The sequence below is a fragment of the Notolepis coatsorum genome (assembly GCF_963971535.1).
Source record: "Notolepis coatsorum genome assembly, chromosome: 4".
NCBI classification, from domain to species: domain Eukaryota; kingdom Metazoa; phylum Chordata; class Actinopteri; order Aulopiformes; family Paralepididae; genus Notolepis; species Notolepis coatsorum.
The window spans coordinates 96,509,781-96,534,915 of NC_140168.1; the positions used below are offsets into that span (position 1 = coordinate 96,509,781).

Sequence of the window (25,135 nt, forward strand, 5' to 3'; positions counted from 1 at the left end):
TTTTTAATGCAGTAGTAGTAGAACTTCCAAAAAAACGAAAAAAATAAAATGACCGAAAAGGTGTAGGCTGAAGCCGAGGCTTATAATTGCCTAACCCTTTTTACATTACACTATTTAAAAAAAAATACAAAAAAGAAACATAATTCAGTACATCATTTAGCAAAGGTTACAAATGTTTCATAGTTTTATGTACAAAACGTATACACATTTATTTATGTTTTTTTAATTAGTGCTGTCAATCGATTAAAATATTTAATCTGATTAATCGCATGATTGTCCATAGTTAACTCGCAATTAATCGCAAATCTACCTTAAACAGATCTTTTTCAAGTTACAAGTTTTAATACTCTCATCAACATGAGTCAACAAATGCTTGCTTTATGCAGCCATTTAACACAAAAGGATGACCCTCATGCATTGCAAATTTGCATCAAATTCAAAACAGAGTGATGCACAAAATAACTTAAATAAAATAATAATTTAAAACAATGAATAAAGTGTGCATGAAATAATAGGGGAAAGAAAACATTAGGAACTTGTTACATTCACCCACACAAGGGCTGAGGACTCACACCCCCGCCTCTCTCCCTCACACACACTCCCAGCTCTCCTTCTCTCTTGCCCCTTCCTCATATCTCTCACCCCCACCCTCTCTCTCTCACACACACACACACTTTGAGTCAGAAACAAACATAGTATCAATGAGAGTATCAATAATACACCTGAAGTGAAGTAAATTTTTTTTTAAAGATTGTAAATTCTGGGGCGCCCCAGTGGCGAACCACATAGCGCGCTCAGCCGCGACACGGCCGACCCGGGTTCGATTCCCGAACCAGTCGTTATTTGCCGAATGTCTTCCCCCCACTCTGTCTCCCATTCCTCCTCTATCTCTATCTACTGGACTGCCCAGTAGAAATAAAGCGATAAAACGCCAAAAAATAAATCTTTAAAAAAAAGATTGTAAATTCTAAAGTTAATCGCGAGTTAAAAAAAATGGTGCGTTAATGCATTAACTTTGACAGCCTTAATATATGTTTTTCTTTTTCCCTTCGTCACTATTTGAACACAGCTATGTTAACACTTTCAGTGCCAGCAGGGGGCGCACGATTTAGTGCTTGAATGCCCACCATCCACTTCAATGTTAGCGTTAACACAATGGTGGCCAACAACGTATTATCCGTGTTTCGATTCCACCCGTTGTGGACAGAAGCACGGATATATCGGTGGTAAGTTGTTATTGCTTTTATTCCATTTTAATAACCTATTCAAGGTCACCGAGCGGCACTGCAAATTTACCCTACTCTTTGAATTCGAGAAGGTGCAATACCGGCCAGATCCTCTTAGGGGCGCTATCGCGATAATGCAGTGTGCCCTGTGGCATCTGTAGCATCTGTAAAACGGAAATGCCATTGGATATAACGTTAGCAGCTATTAGCCCTATATCTAGCCTTCCAGAAAATATACTAGTCCCAAATCCCGTATATCGCTTATATTCACGGCCAGGGACCGAAACTAAAGCCCGCCGCCCGCCAGGGGCGGTCAGTTTTTACCTTTGGCGCTTGACACTTAGAGAGCTGCCTGCCGTGTGGCGTGTAGACGTGTAGTTCATAACGATACTCTTATTTTGATTGTGCGAGTACAGATTATAGCCGCTCTCGTCTTTTTTTTCTCCGCCGCGAGATCGTTAAAAAACTACAAGTCCCACATTGCACTCAAGTCAACGGTCCAATCACAGTAGAGTGACGTGACTGGTTTCATGAGAAAGAAAGCAAATGACCAATCGGAAGCTCTCATTTGGCTTGTTTACTTCCACCATTGCGATATGCGGGCTGAGCTACCGTTACTGTTTAAACAATGACCCAGTCAACTATTCACTTTTAGTTTAATACATGACGAGGCATTGTCTAACGGTATCTAGCTGGCTAGCTACTGATAGCTGCTGATATCAACAAATGCTCCAGCAATAGTCGACTCGAGTGCATAATACCTTCGTTCCCTCGTTAGCTAGCTCACGTTAGATCTTATCTGTCCCAGTAAACTAAATTGTCTTAACGTTATCTACCGGGCTAGCAGTAGCTACAGATAGCTCCTGATATCAATGTATTATAATATTGATTGAATGCGTATTCTAGCTGAGGGCATGTTGAATGTGATTTGACAAAAGAACCGTAACGTTAAAAATAGGGTCCAGCTGCATCGCCGGAGAATCCTTGCATGCTGAATGTAGGGTCTAGCTGAATATAGGGTCTAGCTGCAGGGCCGGAGAATCCTTGCTGGAGCTGGAGGCTACTCAAGTATACACACAGACAGTGGAGCTGTTTGCAGATAGCAAGCATTTTGACTTATTGCGTGGTGGCGATGTCTCGCAGATAATACAACTACAAGTATGATTATATAATATATATTTTATTTCAATTTTGTTTTTATATAAAATATATATATATATATTTTTTTTTTAATAAATTTTTTTTGGCAGGTAAGAAATATGCTTGGCGGGTAGACTCTTCCCATCTAGCCGCCACTGGCCGGTGAGTCAAAAAGTTAATTTCGCTCCCTGTTCACGGCGCTATAAAATGAGAACCTATTGATGATTTTTTTTTTCTTTAAGCCATTTTGAAGGGACGGTTTATGGACTCAATTGACAATGAGAATGGACAGATAGCAATACTATAAAGTATAGATTTAGCTGTACAAACAGCCCCACGTTTGTTTACATTCCTCGGTCCTCTTGACATTAAGGGCCCTTTCTCACTCACCCTATTCGTTTCTATTTCGTTCCGTTCTGGCCCGTTCCGAGATCTGATGCGAACCCCCCCCCCCCCCCCCTCTCCCCCCTCTAGTTTGCGTACACACTGCAGTCTTGTTCTGTTTACGGTTTGCCTTTTGAGCGTTTACGCTTGCCGTAGGTGATGATGTCACGTTCGAAAATGTAAACACAGGAAGTGTTAACATGGCGCTGGAGGCTGGATGCTGATATAAAATGATTAAATAAGCAATAAATATGAAGTTATATTTGAACCTCTGTTGTCAAGCCTTGTCAATATAACCCACCCCATTTTATCACGAATGGATGGTGTTGTAGAGTTCGCTTTTGAGCGTTTCCCAGGGCTAACGCTAAGCTAACGGTTAACGCTAGTTAGGCCATGGTTAGACTAGTGTATTCCTGGTGTTTTTTATACGTTTTTGACGACGTTTGATGTCCCTATTACACAGAAATGCGTTTTTTGGCGTTTTTTTTTGGATACGGCTGAAACGCAAAATTGTGTTTGCGTTTGGAGATACGCAAAAAAAACGCATCGACAACAGCGTGTATGTAGTCAGCACGGAGCCGTTGTTGCGAACACGCCCATGCGCAGTAGATACCATCTGCGTGCCCTTCCGGTGACAACAGTGTGTGTTTGGGACATAGCTCCGTGTCTCAAATAGCTTCAGCTACCATGTGTTGTCAAGTTATTGTTATAAGGACCCCAGTCCAAGCTACAACAGTCTGCATTCCCTTAACAATTGTTTGTATTGAGCCGTATTGTATTGTACCCATATGCAATATGTTAAATAAAGTTTACATCCATTCATTCTGCTAGCATTACCGATTGCATGAGCAGCTGGCTAACGTGAGCTATCAGGATTCAGACCCTGTTAGCTCAGAGCTCCTCTTTCAACTTAACAAGCATTAAACAAAATGGCCCAGTCATCTATTCACCTTTGTTTAATACACACAGCGTTGTCTCTAATGTTATCTAACTACTGATAGCTTGCGATATCATCAGTTTTGGTGCTGGCTAAGTAGCGTGAGCTAACGTTAGCTTCTAGCCACAATGCTATATTGTTATAATGGCATACTCCATTGACGTTAGCATGCAGCTAACAATGCTACCGATCTTTTTTTAGACTAAACTATCCGCTCTTGGTGGTCACTTGTGTTGATGTTAGTTTTGTTTCATCAACAAATGACAGGCAGAACACACAGTGAATGTATCCGTTGTTTATTGCACTTTTATTAGGCTTTGCTGAAAAAGAATTGCTGCATTGGGTAACTAGGCAAAAGATGGTGGCCGCCTTGTTGACATTTGCAGGCACATTCAAGTTCTGATTGGTTAAAATTGCCTTCATGTTTGCCACCTACTGCCACCTACTGCTTTGGCAGTGTACTACATCAGTGTGCTCGGGTGACAAATGAAAAAAAAAAACGAAAGTGTGACTCGAGGCGCACAACGTCGCGGCGAAACGCATATGAAAACAATACGAAGATGATACGAAAGGTGTAACCGCCGCCTTAGCTTAGCCTAGTCTAGTATAGCCTGTAGCACTTTCTTTTCAGCAAAGAACGTGCAATAAACAAAACGGATACATTCACTGTGTGTTCTGCCTCTTTTCTCACGAATGGAACTCTGTTGTAGAGTCCGCTTTTGAGCGTTTTGCAGCTAACATTATCCCATCGTTCGTGGCAATTATATTACATGTCATTGATCTACTGGTCGACCACGGCCGACTGGTTGGGCACCACTGGTCTAATAGAAATAAATGCATTCAAACAAGAAACTAATGTATAGAAAATAGCATGGCAAACAAAAATTGCCAGGCCTAATGCGAGCCAGGGAGTGCTGTGCGTTTGTAACGTGGCTTCATGTTTTCATCCACTTGTTTTTGGTTGAGGTCTGAACTCTCAAATTGCCCATAAATATCGTTTTTGTGGGTATTCTCCAGTTGTGTTGGGTACCGTGTGTGGTGTTATCTGCCCAAAATTCAAGCAAGCATGACAGTAACGACGTTGTGTGTGTCACGCCCCCCGCACCCGCACTGCCCGATTCCGAGACCACCTAATCCAACTGATCCCGTTCAGCGGGGGGTAAAACGAATCAGCGCCGAGTGAGAACACTCCCCCCCGTTCTCGGGAGCAGTGATTCGATCCCCAAACGTGAGTGAGAAAGGCCCCTAATTAGACTCAGCCCAATGGCCCCGAATGTGTTAATGGCAGCCCCCCTCCTACATCTCAGACCTCCTATCCCCCTATTCCAACACCAGGTCCCTCAGGTCAGCCGATCAGAGGCTCCCGACAGTCAGGAGGTCTAACCTTAAGCTCAGGGGGGGCCGTGCCTTTGCTGTCGCAGCCCCTGAACTGTGGAACAGCATCCTCACCTCCATTAGGCTCCTCGCCCCCTCGACAGATGCCTTCAAGTCTAGACTCAAAACCCACTTCTACTCATTAGCATTTTCCCAATGTACACCGACTCATGCCCTGTTTGCTTGTGTGTCCTCCCGTAAAACTGAGATGTGATTGTTGTCTATATGTTGTCTAGAAGATGTATCTATGTGTATCTACCCTCTGTACAGCACTTTGGTTGACATGCGTCATGTTTAAATGTGCTCTATAAATAAATCCGATTAATTGATTGTGATTGGCCGAGGTACCTTGATGTCATTGTCGATGCCTCCCGACAGGATCTGGTCGCTGGTGTCATTGAAGGTGACCGCCAGCACCTGATAGGTGTTCTGGAACGTATGGACCGCCCCCTTCTTACGGACGTCCCACAGCTGGCGGAGAAATTCATACAACGTCAATCAAACCTTTAACTAGGGATGCCCCGATCGATCGGCCACCGATCGTTATCGGCCGATAATTAGTATAAATATGCGATCGGGGAATTCCGATAATTATTCATATTCGCCGATCACAGACCCCGATCGATGACGTGGAAAGCATGAGCCAATTCTCCGCCGACCGCTCGAAAAACACGAGGCAGTGTTCATTGTCGCATTTTCTCACCTGTAAACATGTCGGCGGTGTGGAACTATTTCACGGTTTCTGAGACTGATGTAACAATTGCCATCTGCAATGTATGCCAGAATAAAATACCTCGTGGGGGAAACATTGTCAAGAGTTTCAACACAACGAATTTAATTCGACATTTGAAGACTCAGCACTTAGCGGAGCATGGAGAATTCATCGAGGAGAGTAAAAAAAAAAAGGCAGCTGAGCCTCCACCAAAGCGCGCGCTGACGCAGACCACCATGGTAAGCACATCTGCGTATGGCAGTGGGACTCAGAAGGCCAAGGCAATAACACGCAAAGTCATGGAATTCATAGGGCTCGACGACCAGCCATTAAGTGTAGTCGAAAACACAGGATTCCGACGGCTACTCTCTCACATTGAGCCGCGCTACACTGTCCCGGGGCGCACGTATTTTACAGATGTTGCGCTACCTGAGCTCTACCAGGCAGTGTTTGCGCACGTGGACAGCCTCATGAAAGAAGACGTGTCTTCAATCAGCTTTACCAGTGATATTTGGAGCTCTGACGTCAGCCCCATGTCAATGCTGAGTTTGACAGCTCAGTGGGTTGACGCAGAGTTCCAACTGCGTAAAGCTGTCCTGCATTCACAGGAGTTTTCAGGCTCCCACACCGCTGCAGCGCTGGCAACGAACCGCGTTTGAAAATATGTTCGAAACGTGGAATATTCCAAGGGAGAAGATTCACGTCATACTGCGAGATAACGCCCGCAACATGATCAAATGCATGACAGACGCGGGACTGCCACATTTGGGGTGTATGGCCCACACGCTTCAGCTGGCTGTCCACGATGGAGTGCTGTCACAGCGGAGCATTATTGACATCACGGCTACAGGGAGACGCATCGTGGGCCACTTCAAGCACTCCTGCCTGGCTTATTCTAGGTTGCAGAGTGTGCAGACGCAACTCGGCCAGCCTATCAAAAGGTTGCAGCAGGATGTCAGCACCAGATGGAACAGCACGTATTACATGCTCCAAAGTCTCCTTGGGCAAAAACGGGCACTGGGTGCTTATGCAGCGGACTTCGAACTACCCGCTATATTCACTGCCAACCAGTGGGGACTGATAGAAAACATGCTGTCCATTCTGGCACCGTTTGAAGAGCTCACCAAGGAAATTAGTTCATCCTCCGCATCTGCCGCCGATGTCATACCTTGTGTCATGGCTTTAAAACGTTTCCTGGGCAGAGATGTGGCATCAGACCATGGCGTGAAGACCACAAAAGCCACACTGCTGGAAGCTGTAACCCGCAGATTCGCAGACATCGAAACAGAGCCCCTCTACAGTTTGGCAACCATCATAGACCCAAGGTGATTTAGCCAGAATACATTTAGCAAAAATATAATTAACAAAATGTAATTATTAATCTATTTTAGATTAGCCTAACAAACATATTATTTCTATTATTTATTATTATCATATTATTAACTATGACACAGTCTTATGCTGCATCGTATAAAAGAACGAATGCCATGCTAAATTAATGTGATGTTTTCTTTGTTTTAATTTAAATAAAAGATACAAGGACCGATTTTATTCTGAAGAGCTCAAGGCACAGACACGGGGACTGCTTTTGCGTCTGCTGGCCTTACAGACGGGCCCCGACCCAGCACCCGGAGCCAGCGACACAGGCGAGCCAGCCGAGAAGGTGCCACGAGCAGGTTCCTTGTCGTCTATGTTTGGCGAAATTATGGCTGAAGAAACCCCGCAGCAGCAGGCCAACGACGATAGCGCGGCTGCGTCACAGCTGAATCTTTACCTGGCAGAGCCACCCATCTCTCGGAGTGCACAGCCACTGGCGTACTGGAAAGCAAACAGGGATCGCTTCCCTGCCCTCGCCACTGTGGCAAGAGCTTACCTCTCTGCGCCCTGCACAAGTGTGGATAGTGAGCGCTTGTTCAGCGCTGCATCCAACATCGTGGATGAACACAGGAACAGGATTACGTCCGAAAAGGCAGAGATGCTCCTCTTTATTAAAAAGAATCTGCCAATGATGCTTAATAAATAACACGCCATAGGCATTTAGTCTATAGGCTAAGGTCTCTTTCGGGCCTTGTTTTAGAAGCCTATAGCACCCAGGCATATTGCCTTTTGCACTGTTTTGCCTAAATAGGCTAATTGTTTTTGCAGCCCGTTATATTGTTATATTTTATTATTTATTTGTAATTGTTGCGGCGTATTTAGGCTAAGGTCTCTTTCGGGCCTTGTTTTAGAAGCCTATAGCACCCAGGCATATTGCCTTTTGCACTGTTTTGCCTAAATAGGCTAATTGTTTTTGCAGCCCGTTATATTGTTATATTTTATTATTTATTTGTAATTGTTGCGGCGTATTTAGGCTAAGGTCTCTTTCGGGCCTTGTTTTAGAAGCCTATAGCACCCAGGCATATTGCCTTTTGCACTGTTTTGCCTAAATAGGCTAATTGTTTTTGCAGCCCGTTATATTGTTATATTTTATTATTTATTTGTAATTGTTGCGGCGTATTTACGCTAAGGTCTCTTTCGGGCCTTGTTTTAGAAGGCTATAGCCCCCAGGCATATTGCCTTTTGCACTGTTTTAGCCTATTAACGCAAATTGTTTTTGCAGCCAGCAGTTATATTATATTTATATATGTGTAATTGTTGCAGTTGCTTAATATTATTATTATTATTATTATTATTATTATTATTATACTAATTAAAAACAAATGTTCATCTAATTAAATTCTCTGCGTATTATTTATTAATACTTCAATTCATTCAGAAACGTTGCAGCAAACAATCCATATGTGCATTTGTTTACATAATGATAACGAAAATAACATATCATTGAGGGAGGGACAAATGGAAACTTAGCCTAATGCTTCACCCTGTTAGTAAGTTGAACTCGCTCTGACTGGGGACGCTGAGGGCATGCTGAATTGACCAAAGCAGTATACACACAGACAGTGGAGCTGTTTGCAGATAGCGAGCATTTTGACTTGTTGCGTGGTGGCGATGTCTCGCAGATAATACAACTACAAGTACAAGTATAATTATATAATATATATATTTTATAAAAAAAAAAAAAAAAAAAAAAATTTTATATAAAATAATTTTTAATTTCTTTTTAATCAAAAATTATCGGTATCGGATCGGTATCGGCCGATATGGCTCACGACGATCGGTGATCGGTATCGGTGGCAAAAAACGTGATCGGGGCATCCCTACCTTTAACCCTTTCACTACCAACGGGTTAACCCTTTCACTGCCACACGACAAAGGGTTAACCCTCTCACCACCACACTACAGACGGTTGTAGTGTGATAGTAAAGGGATAACCTTCTGTAGTGTGGCAGTGAAAGGGTTAGAAGATCAGACTGAGCGGCTGGGTGGCGCAGCGGATAAGGCGCTCGTCACCAACGCAAGAGACACTGGTATCGAATCCAGCTGTCAGCGTTGCTTCCGGCTTGGTCGGCCGTCATACTGGCTCGATTGGCAGAGTCAGCGGGAGGGAAGCCGGTGGGTGGGTCTGGGTCGTTGTGGACAGCGACTCCTACAGTTCGGTCGGGGCGCCTGCACAGCGAGGGAAGGATCTAAGAGAGGTAGTGTGACCTTCCACACGTTACACTCTCTCAGTGAGAGTCGGCACTGCCAGGTGGCGTGTAGTCTTTTACCAACGCACTTGCAGTTCCACGTTCGGGTTCCGTGATCCGATTGGCCAGTGACGTTTCTCTCAGAGCCAATCGCGTTACGCCTATTTCTGCCTCTAACAGCCTGCTAGCTAGCTAACGCCTAGTTCCATCACTGGTTAAGCTTGGCAGCTCTTTCGAAGTTGGTTAAGGTTAGAGTTTGGAATCAGGGCTGGTGTTCTATCGCCCTGCTCTAAACCAAACTCTAACCTTAACCAACTTCGAAAGAGTCGCCAAGCTTAACCAGTGATAGAACTAGGCGTAACGCGATTGGCTCTGAGAGAAACGTCACTGGCCAATCAAATCGCGGAAAACTGCAAGTGCGTTGGTAAAAGACTACACGCTGCCAGGTGAAAAGAAGCGGTGGGCTGGCTACACATGTGTCGGAGGAAGCATGTGATAGTCTCTGCCATCCTAGACCGACTGTAGGGGGTAGAGTGCGCAACAACCAGGAAGGGGATTGGGAATTGGCATAACGACTAACATTGGGAGGGGAGAAAAACGGAAAAAGAAGGAGGAAAAATATAAGGAAAAAAAATTAAAATAAAGATCAGACTGAATATCAACAAGACCAGTTGGGCCTCAGTGAGGTGTTTTTGCCATAAACATAATTTGCTCATTTGTCGTTTTGTTCCCTTTGCTTTCAATGGAACAATGATGATTATACAGACTCTGCAACTAAGTCACTTACTGGCACAACCTAAACAAAAAACTTCTAGCACACAACAAACACACTTCTAGCCATCCAAAAAGGTTTCATTAGGTTTCATTCACCCAGATTTTTTAATAACCACTTAGAGCTAAATGTAATACCAATTAAAATGTTGCAATACCGTTTAAGGCCTTAAATTGAGAATTATGAAATGAATACTTTAAGACTTTTTAATCTAAGACCTACAGATACCCTGTAAAATAAGTAGTAATATCAACCAAATATTTAAATGTAGTATTGCGATTAACGAGGTACTTCATTCATAACGGACATCGGAAACTCTTACAAACAGAACTGTATATTATTGTATATAGTACTCATTACCTTTCATTCTTAAGCTTAGCATTGTATTTTATTATCTATTCTATTTTATTATTTGTATTTTTGCACAATCACGGTGGGCATGGCCACCTTCTCTTGAATCTTGAATCTTTAATAAATGACATCTGTAAAGTAGTGTTCACCTTGACCGTGCCGTCGTCGCTGCCGGTGCAGACCAGCTGAGGGCCTCGGCGGGCAGGGTAGCAGGAGTTGACGAAGGAGGTGTGTCCCTTCAGACGCTTCAGCCTCTCCCCCGTCTCGCTGTCCCACACGCCCACCGTCTTGTCCGTGCTCGCCGAGAACAGCATGCTGACAGAGACACACACACAACACACACAGTAAGTAAGACAACATTCAATCTCGTGTTTCCAGAAACGGTGTGTCAGTCAAACTGCCATCAAATACAACCACCCAGTAAAGCGTAAGAAGATACTTACACATTTAAAACAACTCAATGTAGACTAGGGATGGGTACCTTTCACATTTGAACCGATACCGGTACCGGTACCTGTGAATCGATACCGGTACCCAACGGTACCTTTTTTCGGTACTTTAGTCTCAAGAAATTTTATTTACCTACCTCAGTCGTAAAATAAAATCCAAACTTCAAATAACTACAATTTCGACAGTTTTCGGCTTGTCATTGCTCCGACTGCTTTGTTGTTGAATCAAGTCAAATCCTAGGTAAGCATATATTGTGCGTGTGAACGTTGACATGGAGAAAAAAAAAAAAAAAAAGAAAAAAAAAAAAAACGGTTTCTCACTTGATTCGATACTCTGTAGTACCGACGTGTTTCGGTTCGGTACCTCAAAAGTAGCGAATTCGGTACCCATCCCTAATGTAGACATAGCGTTTTTACAGGAGACACTTAAAAAACTGCGGACCATGCTCGACTGAGAGGGGGGTGGGTGGGACAGATGCATCACTCCAACTTCCACACGAGGGCCAGAGGAGCAGCCATTTTGATAGATAAAAACACGCCATTTACTATGTCAAGTGTAGAGGCCGACCCTGCAGGGCGCTATATTATAGTGGTGGGGAAACTGCATTCATTTCCGGTCATTCTGGCTAATATCTACGCACCAAACTGGGACAACCCTTCGTTCTTCACCAGCCTTTTTTCTCACCTACCGGATATGACCTCGCACCATCTCATCCTTGGCGGCGACATGAATTGTGCACTCTCCCCGGTGCTCGACCGTAGCTCGCCCAGAAAGGCCCCCCAGTCCAGCTCGGCCCACGCAATCCGGCGATTTCTTAAATCATATGGGGTAGCTGACGTGTGGCGGTTTCATAATCCTACATCCAGAGGATACTCCTTTTTTCCCCCGGTCCATAATACCTTCTCGCGCATAGACAGCTTTCTCCTGGATAAGAGACTCCTTCCCCTCGTAACCAAATGCGAATACGGAGCGATAGTTATCTCAGACCATGGTCCCTTAGTTATGAAAATGAGTATCTCGAATACACGGCTCGGCCACCGCCAGTGGAGACTCAACCCGTTGCTCCTGTCGGAGGAAGCCTTCACAAGCTTCATCACCTCGGAAATTACATTATTTCTCAACATTAAGACTCCGGGAATGTCTTCTTTTTTTTTTTAACTTTGACCAGTCACCTGGTTCTTTTAGCGTTTATCGCTTTTTCTTCGCATTCATACTTGGTCAAGTTCGACCGACAGAAGCAGGCTGAAAGGGTTCAGATGGGGGGGAAAGACACTCTGGGAAAGGCACGGCTGCCGTCCGGGATTCGAACGCGCTCAGCCCCAGATCCGCGCGAGCGCGGTTGTCCACGGCGCTGAAATAGCACTCGCGGTACGTGGTGAGCTACTGGAGCTCCCCTGGGAATGTCTTCTTTAACCATTTGGGAATCACTGAAGGCGTACTTAAGGGGACAGGTGATTTCATATTGCGCCAACCAAAAGAAGATAAACACGGCGGGGGGCGGAGCTAGGCGATCATGGAGTAGACGTGTTTCACGTGAGCTCCCTTCTACCGTGCGGAATATACGTTTCTCCCCATTAGTCTTTATTTTATTTTTATTTGTTTTTTGTCTGCTTGTTAAGTCGGCGTGTTTCAACTACTGTCGTCGACTTTTTTCGACTTTCTGCGATGTCGGTGGTGGAAACCAGATCCATGAGCGCTCCAGCCAGCAAACTACCACCGGGCCTGGCCGCGCCATCGCCCGGTGTCGGTGAGATAAGCGAAGCTGTGCTCTCGGTCATGACCAAGCTCCATGCAGAATCTGAGACACGCTTCGCTGAAACACAAAGGAAAGTGCTGGCGGATTTTTGTGATAACCTTCATCGAGAGATATCAGAGGAAATAAGGTTGGCGGTCGTCCCGCTGATAGACAAGATGGAGTCGCTGTACGTGGTCTCCTCGGCTAATGCTAACGAACTAGCCGAGCTAACGACGGAGGTCTCATTACAGGGCGAGAAGATGGCGGATCTAGAGTCCTCCCTGCTGGCTAGGCAGGCTGAAGTTGCCAAACTACAGTCGGTAATTGTGGAAATACAGTTCCGGGAGAGACGCTACAACATCAGGATTGTTGGAGTACCGGAGGGCAACGGGGAAGGCCGTCTCTCTGAGACCATGCCGGAATTGCTGCAAGAAATACTGGGGAATGACGTCCTCCCCTCCCGTATGTGAATCGGCCTATAGAGCGGGCAGGACCACTCCTGGGGTGAACAAGGAGCCGAGGCCCATCATTGTCAAGCTGAACAGGCTTCAGCAGAGGGAACTCATCATGCGGTCGGCTCGTGCCAGAAGGGGTAATCTAAGGCTTGGCGATCACAAAGTGGCCATTTTCGAAGACTTTACGCCTGAGGTTCAAGCACAGAGAGGCGAATACAAAGTGGTCATGAACAGGCTATGGAAACTAGGCCTGAGGCCCACGCTATTCGCTCCCGCGAAATTATCTGTGTTGGATAAGGTCGATGGTCGGCGTTCAATTTGGTCGTTGGCTAAAGCGAAGGAATATCTCGAGGGGATACCCGAGACTGTAGCTTAATATCTATGTCGGGTGAGTGACTTGGCGATGTGGCCCTGGATACATTGATAGGGCCGACAATTCACAAATACTTGCTGTCATGCCCAGACATGCTAACTGTACACTGCCCATCCAACTAGCGGGGCTTCCAAATGACTTCTGTTACTTGCTAATGCTGACCTCATGGTCGTACTTGTGTATCGCCTCTTTGGAAGCTAGCGAGCTAGCTGAACAATGTACATAACAGACTCTAACGTGCTATCCGGATTAATCACTAGCTTACGCGCTAGCCTCGGGCTAGCTAGCGGGCTGCGTCTATCGTCTACGCTGAGACATTCGAGACCATTAATATTTACGTACTTTGGTTGTTGTTGCTGTTTAAGTGTCATCGGTTCGCACAATTCAACGGTGATCGGGTCCTTAACTAACTTCTTGTATGCTTTTATTTTTATATCCAGTGTAACTGAGGGGTACAATTCCCTGACTGTATTATATAAGTATGGTATCATTAAACCACTACTGTAGTGTCTTATGTACATTACTACTGGCCATACAGTACACAGGTATATCAGATGAACACTTCCCACAATGACACGGTTCCACACAAAACTGGGTTATAATAATATTTATTAGCAGCAATGATAGTATATAACAATACTTTACGTAGGGTCGCGCTTATAAGGCGAAAGAATGTGCGTGAGTAAATCAATAACGTAAGTCCATTATCATATTACGCAGGAGATAATGAATACCACCTGTATCTTAGGAATTATATCTATGGTACACTAGTAAGGCAGCGGGAGATACTGGTAGGGTCCCTCCGGTTGTAGGCCAGCAAGGGGAGAGGATTTGTCGGTAGTAGAGTCTGGGTCAACGAAGAATAGGGAGACTCCAAGTACAGGAGACGGTGCAATAATCTCTTGATCCGCAGACGAATAACAGCTGTTCTCCGGCATGCAGCTCCGCATGGAAGAAAGCTAGCCAGCCTCAGGCTTCTGAGAGGCGGGCTCAACGTTGCTCCTCACAGGGTAAATCCCACACAATTGTGGGTGTAGACGATTCTCCGCTCCATCAATTACAGGACCAAAGCAAATATAATCCAGCCGAAAAGGGCTATGTAGTCGTCGGGTAGGTTATCCAGTGTACATGTCCACACGGTCCTCGTCTAGGGCTCCTCGGGTGAAGGCGCCAGGGTAAGCTGCCCAGCCTGGATAAGCACACTAGCTGGTACGAGGAAACGTTGGTGATGCTGGTCACTGTAGAACGGTAGCCGCACGATACACTATACATAAATAGACTATTACTGAATTAATAGAATAGGTCGAACTCGACGGTACAGCGTTAAACTCTGATACTTCAGTTATTAATTCGCACGCGGTCTCAATGCTCTATTTGGGGCCAAACAGGCCATACTTCACTGCACGTTGTATCGTGGGTGAGGCTTCAACTTATTGGGTAACTTAACTTCTGTATTCACCTGCGCCATATATTTATACGTTAGGTGAACAAACTAGTACCAGCTTTATTCCTGTCTCGTATCCTTGCGCAGAGCCGTTCATGTCCAGGCAAGTCTTTGGCGGTGACTTTGAACTAGACCTTGGGGGTATGGCAATGGCGCCTAAGGGACCGCTGTCCAATAAGAGAACGAAATATTATGGTCTGTACTAGGTTAAAGGGATATTCCGTGTATATGTACAAGGAATACACAAGGGATATCAAACGATATACAAATATTATGCAATATATATCAATTAATAAATATATATATTCGGTTTAATCTGATCCTTCGTAACATCCAGGCTGTTTTGAGCTTTGGGCTCCGGTAGGAGAAGATCGGTTGAAAATATATATATACACAATATATGATAACAGGTTGTGTCAGGTATTGCTTATTACCATCCCCGGGTTAATGAATGTGTTTAATTCTATTCTTACATAGGTTATGTCATTCCAGCCGTTTTGCCTGATTAGAGGGGCTGTTACAGGTGTGCACTTTGACCATAACCCCCTTTTTTCCCTTTCTTATTATTGTCGTTGTTTAAATTACATCCGTTTGCGCAATTTACCTGTGATCCGATCCTGCCTTAGACTATCTGCTGGTATGCTTTAATTTAATTTTGTTTTGGATTTTCCTTTATCAATTTGTGCTATAACATTGCGACGTTGATGCACAGACTCGGAAGTAGATGGTTGCAGGGTTGATGTTGAGTTATTATATGATAATGGCTATTTTTTCCATTATAGTTATCTCAGGTTAGGGCCAAGGCTCACGGTGGTTTTCGACCGATATCTTTATTGAATTTAATTTTTATTATTATTTGTGTTTATTGGACTAGTGGGGGTTTAATCAGGGGTTTATCTAGAGGGGGGTCGGAGTGGAGAGCGTCTTATTGGATCCATGACTCCAGTGGGAAATGATAGGAAGATGACCATCCTTAGTGGATGGGGCATAGGGAGGGGATTGGAGAGTGGGTATAGGAGGGTTTATAATAGGACGGGTGGGTTAGGGTTTAGAGTAGAAGGAGGGGGGGTTGTAACTGGGGTGGTATTTTTATGTGTTTTATGTACTGTTGTCTTATATGCGTGTAATTGTTCCTCCTCTGAACTCCTGGGATTGACCGTCTGGGCCCGCCTGGATCAGCGCCTCTGTACTCAGCCTGGCTGCACTGGTATGTTCTCTACGCATTTAGATAAACTCGACCATGGCTAAATTGAATATTTTAATTTGGAACGCTGGGGGTCTTAACACCCCACACAAGCGTGCCAGTGTCCTTTGGTTATTGAAGAGAAGAAATATTGACATTGCTCTTCTTAGTGAGACGCATTTATTGTTGGGTGATGTGTCAAGGCTAGCAAATCGACAATATCACGTTATCTCCTCATCCTCAGCCGATGATAAGACGAAAGGAGTCGTCATAGTTACAAGACGTAACCTTGATATCAAAGTCCTGGATGTGTGGTCGGACACGGAGGGAAGGATTACTATAGCAAAAGTTGAGTTCTCTCATAGGAAGATGGCAATAATAGCATTGTATGCCCCCAACACATTTGATTCAGTGTTCTATAATACAATCACGAAGAATATGTTGGAACTTACTGGATACGCTCTCATTGTGGGTGGCGATTTTAATGCGTGCTGGGATGCGGAGTTGGATAGGTCCAGGTCCTCTGAAACAAGCAACCAAAAACGGTCCTCTAAGGCCCTCAGGATGTGGGCCCAGGCCCCAGGACACTGGGCTCGCAGACCTATGGCGCTTATCCAATCCCTCCCTCAAGGATTACTCTCACCTGTCTGCCAGACACAAAACATTCTCTCGAATAGACTATGCATTCGCATCCCCTAATTTGTTTGATAGTTTCGTCTCATTGGTTCCCCTGGCTCTCTCGGACCACAAGGGGATTTTCCTTGTGGCAACCTTTGGCAGGCTCTCCACGAGAGCTCCCAGGTGGCGTTTTAACTCAACCTTATTAAAGAATGATGATTTCTGCTCTGAGTTCAGGAGTAAACTAGCTGAATTCTTACAGATCAATGTTGGCACGGTCGATGACCCCAGGGTCCTATGGAACGCATTGAAAGGATTTATCAGGGGTCATGTCACACTTTTCACCTCCAATTTACGTAAATCCCGGTCAAAAAACTAGAAGGACTGGAAACATTATATGCAGATCTATACGCATCTTTGCAAACTAACTATAGTGAACGACTAAACACACAACGTAAGATAGTCAAGAAGGAAATAAACTCCATACTTAAACAACAGTCTGAGTTCTTGATACATAGGACAAGGCAAAATTACTACTTTCACGGCTCCAGGCCTAGCCATCTATTGGCAATGAAAATACGCTCGAATTATCATTTCTCGGATATCCCCTCGATCAAGACGCGACAGGGTACAATCACTACTGATTCGAAAAAGATCAACGACACTTTTAAAGAGTTTTACTCTCGGGAGCTTCAGTAGCTCACCGCGTACCGCGAGTGCTATTTCAGCGCCGTGGACAACCGTGCTCGTCACGGATCTGGGGCTGAGCGAGTTCGAATCCCGGACTGCAGCCGTGCCTTTCCCAGAGTGTCTTCCCCCCCATCTGAACCCTTTCAGCCTGCTTCTGTCGGTCGAACTTGACCAAGTATAAATGCGATAAACGTATAAAAGAGCCAGGGAAATGGCCAAAGTTTAAAAAAAAATATATATATAGTTTTACTCAGTTATATAGCTCAGAGGTTAATCTCGACGACTCTAAATTTGAATCGTTCATTGGCGGGCTTGAGATACCCCACATTTCTGAGGAAGAGGCTAAGGAACTGGGGAAACCGATCACCCTTACGGAACTAAGGGAGACGATTGCTGAAATTCAGAGGGGTAAGGCACCAGGCTGGGATGGTATTCCACCCGAGGTGTATTTAGCTTTCTGGGACCAACTGGGCCCATTGATGCTCGATATGATCAATTACGCTATCGAACAAGGGGAGTTCTCAAGAGATGTCAACATGGCGCTGATTTCTTTACTTCTCAAGAAGGACAAAGATCCCAATGATTGTGGTAGCTATAGGCCCTTGAGTCTTCTCTGGGCCGATTTAAAAGTGTTTGCCAAGGTGCTGGCCCGCCGCCTGCAGAGATTTATGACGGTATTGGTACACTGCGATCAAACTGGTTTTATCCCGGGGCGCCTGGCTGCAGATAATCTTAGGAGGCTGTTACATGTAGTCGATAACAGTAAAGACAATACAGCTCCGTCCACTGTTCTGTCTTTGGATGCCATGAAGGCGTTTGACAGACTGGAATGGTCATACCTGTGGAAGGTGCTTGAGGTCATGGGTCTTGGAAAGAATTTTATTCATATGATTAAAGTCCTGTATGCCTCGCCGTCGGCAATGATACTGACAGGCAAAAACTGTTCCACACTTTTCCCAGTCTCCAGATCTTCTAGACAGGGTTGTCCTCTGAGCCCGGGACTATTTGCGCTTTCTCTCGAACCATTGGCCCAATTTATTAGGCAATCGGAGGACATCGTCCCCATAATGATCAATAATACACCACACAAAATTGCTCTCTATGCGGATGACCTACTGATTTTTATGGATAACCCTTCCCGGTCGGCCACAAAATTATTGGGAATAATCGACGACTTTGGTAAATTGTCAGGCTTTAAGATTAACTGGAACAAATCAGCCTGCCTACCTCTTAATGAGCTGGCCAAGGCGGTGCGACTACCAGCTGATATCCCCATAGTGGAACATTTTAAATACTTAGGTATAGAGATATTCCCCACGCTGAGTCAAACTACTAAGTACAACTTCACGGGTACTTATGATAAAATACGCCAGGATCTAGACAGATGGTCGTCCCTTCCTAACTCCTTACAAGCCAGAGCTTCCATAATCAAAATGAACATTCTGCCTAGGATACATTTTGTTAGCTCACTGCTCCCCCTGCCCCCTCCAATAGACCACTGGCGCAAGGTACAATCGATGGTATCTAAGTTTATCTGGAATAACAAACGCCTGAGAATCAAAAGAGCTACTACTCAACGTAGGAAACAAGATGGGGGACTCGCAATCCCTGATTTTAAGCTTCATTTCTGGTCCTTCTCACTGAGACCTCTGATGTGCTGGCTAGACCCTGTAGATGCTGTATCTTGGCGCTCCTTAGAAGCGGCGGCGGTCTCACCGCTAAGATTGCAGGATGTGGTGTACTCCACTGTCTCTATTTCGAAATGCCGGCTGAGGTATGGACCGATCATAACTCACGTGATCCAAACGTGGCGTAATGTACAGAGGTCGTGTGGGGTTAAATGCCCATGGCACCTGGACTCTCCAATTTTTAATAACCAGCAATTACTTGTTGGGCACAAGCCGGTTAATATTCCTCAATGGCAAAGGAGGGGAGTTCATACTCTGGAGGATATTTATGATAAGAACGGCCTCCGTGCGTTTCAGGACTTAAGAGAATTTTATGATCTTCCCGGCGAGTCCTTCTTTCTTTACCTTCAACTAAGGTCAGCGCTGAGGGCGCATGGCGTGCCGTGGGCTCAAGCTTTGCACCCACACCCCTTCCTCAGGCTCATAGTGGACAGGACGACTTCCAGAGGGTTTGTCTCAGACTTTTATACGCTCTTAATTCAATCCACGTATAAAAATGTATCATTGGATACAATCTGGCGTGTGGATATCCGGGAGCTGGACCCCGAGTTTGACTGGGATGATGTTTGGGCAAATGTGGCATTATCTTCCCGCAAACCCAATCACCAGCAAATTAATTTTAATTATATTCATAGGACCCATCTTACACCTAGGAAGCTATTTGCTATGGGACTGATAACCGACTCTCGGTGCACTTTGTGCTCTCAAAAGGCCACTGGCACTTATATGCATATGTATTGGGATTGCCCACCAGTGGCCCGCTTCTGGAGGTCAATAGCGGACAAACTTTCTGATCTGTGTGGCTTAACTATCCATTCACAGCTGTTACGCTACTCCTGAACGATATAACAACACTACCCGCGTCCGTACAATTGAAAAGGGTTGTTCTAGCGGGCGTCACAGCGGCGAAGAAACTAATAGCAATGAGATGGAAGGAGCCGGAGAAGCTCACAGTGATTAACTGGTCCCTAACACTGTTGGATGTGATTTATCTTGAGATATCCACAGCGCGGGTGATTGGGGTAGGGCAGGCTGGGATTGACCTGTGGTTCGCAGCAGCTGAGAAGGTCAGGACCGCCGTGTGCGGCTGAGCGGGGTTGGGGGGCTTGTTCGGGGGAGTCGGGCGGTCTCATGGAGGGGGAGGAGGAAATGTCCTGTCTGTCTTGTCTTTTGTTATGTCCTCTTGAGTTTAGCTGGGGATTTTATGGGGGGGCAGCTATTTAACTATTTCTTCACTGTTTGGTCACTTTTACACAGTCTCTGTGAGTCTATGGAACACCTCTACAGGTTTTTGTTTTTTCATGAAGGTTTATTGCTCTGTTTTCGGGTCGTGTTCTCAAAAAATGGTCCTTGTGGTGAATTAGAGATGTACGTTTTATTATACAACGGCATGCAAATTTCTCGATTCTGATTGGCCATTTACACGTCTTTATTGGCAACAATCCACGGTCCTGGGCTCAGGACCCGCCCACAACCGAATCACATATCACTCCCCGGCTCACTCCGGGAGAAAACAAGATCGCGGACAACAAATGGTTATGTTGAAAGCACCATAACGACTAAATATGAAGCGATTCTGTCAAGGGGAATGTGTTAGTCCTTTAAACAATGTTGGATGATGTAATTGATGGGTCTTGAGTCAATCTAGAACAAAAGAAAAATCGCGGATTGATTGATTGATTAATTGATTGATTTAAATTTCTTCCTTCCTACTTTCTACTGACTGCAGCGTTCTCTCTCACACTGTCCGACGCTGGCGTACCCACAAACACACATACACACACACACACATACACACACACACACACACACACACTGTGACACACACACACACACACTCCTGTCTGCAACAGCGGGGGAGTCAGACTGAGGCCCCGTCCACACGAACGCTGGGTTTAATGTAACCGTGATTGTATGTGCGCAGTTGCACTGTTCGGCCACACACAACCGGGGATTTGCTACACTGCAACCGCGGTCTTTTGAAACCGGTGGCCAGGGTGGAGTTGTGCGGTTTTGCAGTTGCGTGTGGGCATAGCAACCGAGGTTATTCCCAGTGTTTACAGCAGAGCTGTCGCAATTATTCCCCATGTTCACGGCAGACCGCGGGGTAGAGAGATTAGAGCAGAGCCAACTACACCAGTGTTTACAGCAGAGCTGTCCCAAGTAGCGTTATATGAAAATGATTGTAACAAACTTTTGTTCAAAACGTATCGTCTGTGTTGAAGAGTGTTGTGATCGACTGATGTCTGTTGACGCTCAGAGTAAACATGTAGCTGCAGCTAAACTAAACTCATGTGTTGTCAAGTTATTGTTATAAGGAACCCAGTCCAGACTGCATCCCCATAACAATTGTTTGTATTGAGCCGTATTGTATTGTACCCATTCTGCAATGTGTTAAATAACGTTTGCATCCATTCATTATACTAGCGTTAACGTTACATTATTACGTTAGCATTTAAGCTATATACTATACATAGAGAATGCCATTGACATTAGCATGTGTAGCTAACAACACCGGAGATCTTTTTTGTGAGACTAAACTATCCGCTCTTGGTGGTAAATTGTGTTGCTGATGGTTTTGTTTCATCAACAAAATGAGAGGCAGAACACAGTGAATGTATCCGTTTGTTTATTGCAGTTTCTTTCTTTGCTGAAAATATATGTTCCGTTGGCAAAATGATCAATAGGGTCCAGCTGTGCTTCTAAACGGGAAGTTTACTTCTTCTTCTTCAGTAAATTAATGGCAGATCGCGACCCAAGTCCCAACGGGAAGTTTAGTGAGCGTTCAGTCTTTTCTGATTGGTTGAAATGGCCTTCATGTCTGAACAACATCGCCGCCTACTGCTTTGGCATTGTATTACATTGTACTGAATGTATCGGTTGCTGGGTTCCAGCTCTGCCTGTGAGTACGCAGTTATACACGGTTGTCCACCTGTGTTCACCGTGTGGACGGAGTTTTATTTTTTCAAACTTCGGTCATATTAAATCCAAACTCTCGTGTGGACAGGGCTTGAGAGAGAAGCAGCGCTGTTTTAAGTGAGCATGGTCTATTGAATTGATTGATTGGTTGATTGCTAATTTTATTACTGTACCCCTGGTTTCCAACTGGTTAAGTTTAGGCTAAAAGAAATAAATAAAAAAATAGGGCGAAGAAAACGTTTTTTTCCTATAGGGCAAAGAAAACGTTTTAATTTGTTTTACCTACTTTATATAGAAGCATCTAAGAATGAAGTTCTATGGAAAGTAGGTCTGCATTCCCTTAACAATTGTGTGTATTGAGCCGTACTGTATTGTACCCATTCTGCATCTGGTAATAAAATTTTCAATCAATCATTCCAATAATACACAGTTGGATGTGTTAGTTTGGTTGGATGCACTTCAAGCTGCTTCCACATGGAGGCAACTTGTCTTTTTTGTAGTTGTGGGAACTACTTTTTCTGGCGGATGGTTTTTTCAATAAATCTTCGATTAATGTGTGTTTATTGTATAGAAATAAGGTTGGATGAATCTGGCAGTTGTATAAAAGCTTTACACCACTTGTAGTCGTGATTTGTGACCAATAAACCATGCCTAGGGGGGTCTAACGACCACCCCTAGGCATGGTTTATTGGTCACAAACCACTCCTGCGCGTGATGTAATGCTTAATTGATATAGGGTCACACGGCCGGGAATCGGGGCTGAACACTGGGAAAGACCATTTATTAGATAGTACCCCTTGGATTTAAAATTTAGAAGGTTGAACTCTGTTTTCTTTTCTCTTTGTCTGTATAAATTGTTATTCTGTATTATTATTGTTTTTGTTATTATCTTGTGAAGTTCTATGTATTGTGATTGTGTTAATGTGTTGTCTTGTTTCATGTGAATAATAATAAAAAAATTTGATAAAAAAAAAGATAAACACGGCACGCCTTAAGCAACTGACTGACAAGATTTTGGAGCTAGATAGACTACATAGCCACTCGCCATCAACCGACACGTTAAGAAAAACGTATATCGCTGCGAACTGAGTTTGACCTCCTGTCAACGCGACAGGCTGAGTACCTCATTACTAAAACGCGACAGGGGTACTATGAACATGGGGAGAAGGCCGGACGGATACTTGCCCATCAGCTGCGACAAAGAACTGCCAACCAGTCCATCCCCACTATCAACGACGAGCGGGGCTCAAAAGCCACTGACAACCTTAAAATGAATAAAAGCTTTAAAACTTTCTACCAATCGTTATACACCTCGGACTCGCAAGTGGGGCCCTCCACGCTAGACGATTTCTATAGGACCCGTCGCGTCCCGACAGTCGACCCAGAGAGGGCTGCAGATCTGGAGGAGGAATTTACGGTTGCGGAGATTACGTCAGCGATTAGATCTATGCAGAGTGGCAAGTCCCCGGGGCCAGACGGCTACCCTACAGACTTCTACAAAAAATTCTCAACCCAGCTGTCCCCGCTGCTGCTAGCCGTATTTGATGAATCATTCTCAACAAATTCTCTTCCTCCGACCATGCGCCAAGCGGTTATCGCCTTAATCCTTAAGAAAGACAAGAACCCACTGGAATGCGGCTCGTTCCGTCCAATCCTTAACGCCGATGTCAAGGTTCTCGCTAAGGTTCTGGCCCATCGTCTGGAGGGGGTTCTCCCCTCAATTATCTCGCCGGACCAAACAGGCTTCCTGTATAGCCCCTCTCCACCCGGAACACCTGAGGTGGTCCTCTCCCTTGATGCGGAAAAAGCGTTTGATCGGGTGGAGTGGAACTATCTTTTTCACGCTCTGGAGAGGTTTGGGTTTGGCCCTAAACTCATAGCTTGGATTAAAATTCTATATATGTCTCCGATGGCTGCCGTTCGCACCAACAACAATCTATCCACCTACTTTGAACTCCATAGGGGTACGAGACAGGGATGTCCTTTATATCCACTCCTTTTCGCGATGGAGCCCCTTGCGCTGGCTCTGAGGCAGAACACCGATATCAAGGGGATCATGCGCGCGGGCTCGGAGCATAAAGTCTCGCTCTACGCGGACGACATGTTGTTGTATATATCACAACCCCAAACGAGTCTTCCTCGGTTGATGACCCTACTTTCGGACTTCGGCAAAATATCCGGATACAAAATCAACATTCAAAAAAGCGAACTGATGCCCGTCGGCACCTCGGCGGATCGGATACCTCTGAGCACATTCCCGTTTAAAATTAGCCCTAAAAAGTTCAAGTACCTCGGGATATGGATCACGCATGAACATAAGGACCTATGTATGGCTAACTATCAACCTTTACTGTCTAACCTGGCGAGAGATATTGAACGTTGGGACCCCCTGTCGCTATCCCTGGGTGGGAGAATCAACACAATAAAGATGAATGTATTGCCGAAATGTCTATATGTATTTCAGAGTCTTCCAGTCTTTCTGACCAAAACATTCTTCTCCAAGATAAACAACCAGATATCTTCCTTTATCTGGAACAAAAAACCGCCCCGGATCAAAAGATCTATGCTGCAGAGACCCTGCGTCAGTGTTTCTCAAAGTGGGGGGCGCGCCCCCCAGGGGGGGCACAGAGGCATGACAGGGGGGGCATTGAGATTTATATATATAAAAAAAAAAAAAAAAAACAGAAAATGATCACTAAAGTGCTATCTGTTGCAGCTGCACTGCTCTCCATGAAAATACCATTTCTCAAAATCTGAAAATAATTATTTAATAAAACACAAAAGGATCACCAAGTTACTCTGGATAGTAACTCTGGACTCTTTACAGACAACATTGAGACAAAGCTTCCTGACACATCTCCATCCAAACTCTTGGAAGAACTCTTTGAAATCTCATCTGATACCACCTAGAGAGCTAGTTTCAGAGTGTGGTGCTGAGTACCAAGTATCTCATCTCATGGCCCACCAAGTATCTCATGATGCAGCAGTTAAGGTGTTGATACCATTCAGCACCACATACAGTATCTGTGTGAAGCTGGCTTTTCATCCATGACAGCTCTGAAAACTAAATATAGGGCCAATTTGAAAGGTCACGATATTGGTGTTATTTCAATAAATT

The 25,135-nt window shown here is 44.8% G+C and overlaps 1 protein-coding gene across 2 annotated transcripts in view; it reads right to left on the reverse strand.

The window, feature by feature from the left end:
* The window catches only part of snrnp40 (small nuclear ribonucleoprotein 40 (U5)), a 44,408-nt gene that overhangs the window by 10,868 nt on the left and 8,405 nt on the right, over window positions 1-25,135 (reverse strand). Inside the window, exons 4-5 of one of the 2 annotated variants that reach the window (XM_084312908.1) lie at window positions 10,612-10,777; window positions 5,410-5,532 (exon numbers count right to left, since the gene is read on the reverse strand). In XM_084312908.1, the coding sequence (XP_084169034.1) occupies window positions 5,410-5,532; window positions 10,612-10,777 (289 nt within the window). The remainder of the gene's footprint in view (window positions 1-5,409; window positions 5,533-10,611; window positions 10,778-25,135) is intronic. The other variant, XM_084312909.1, reaches the window with a different exon arrangement.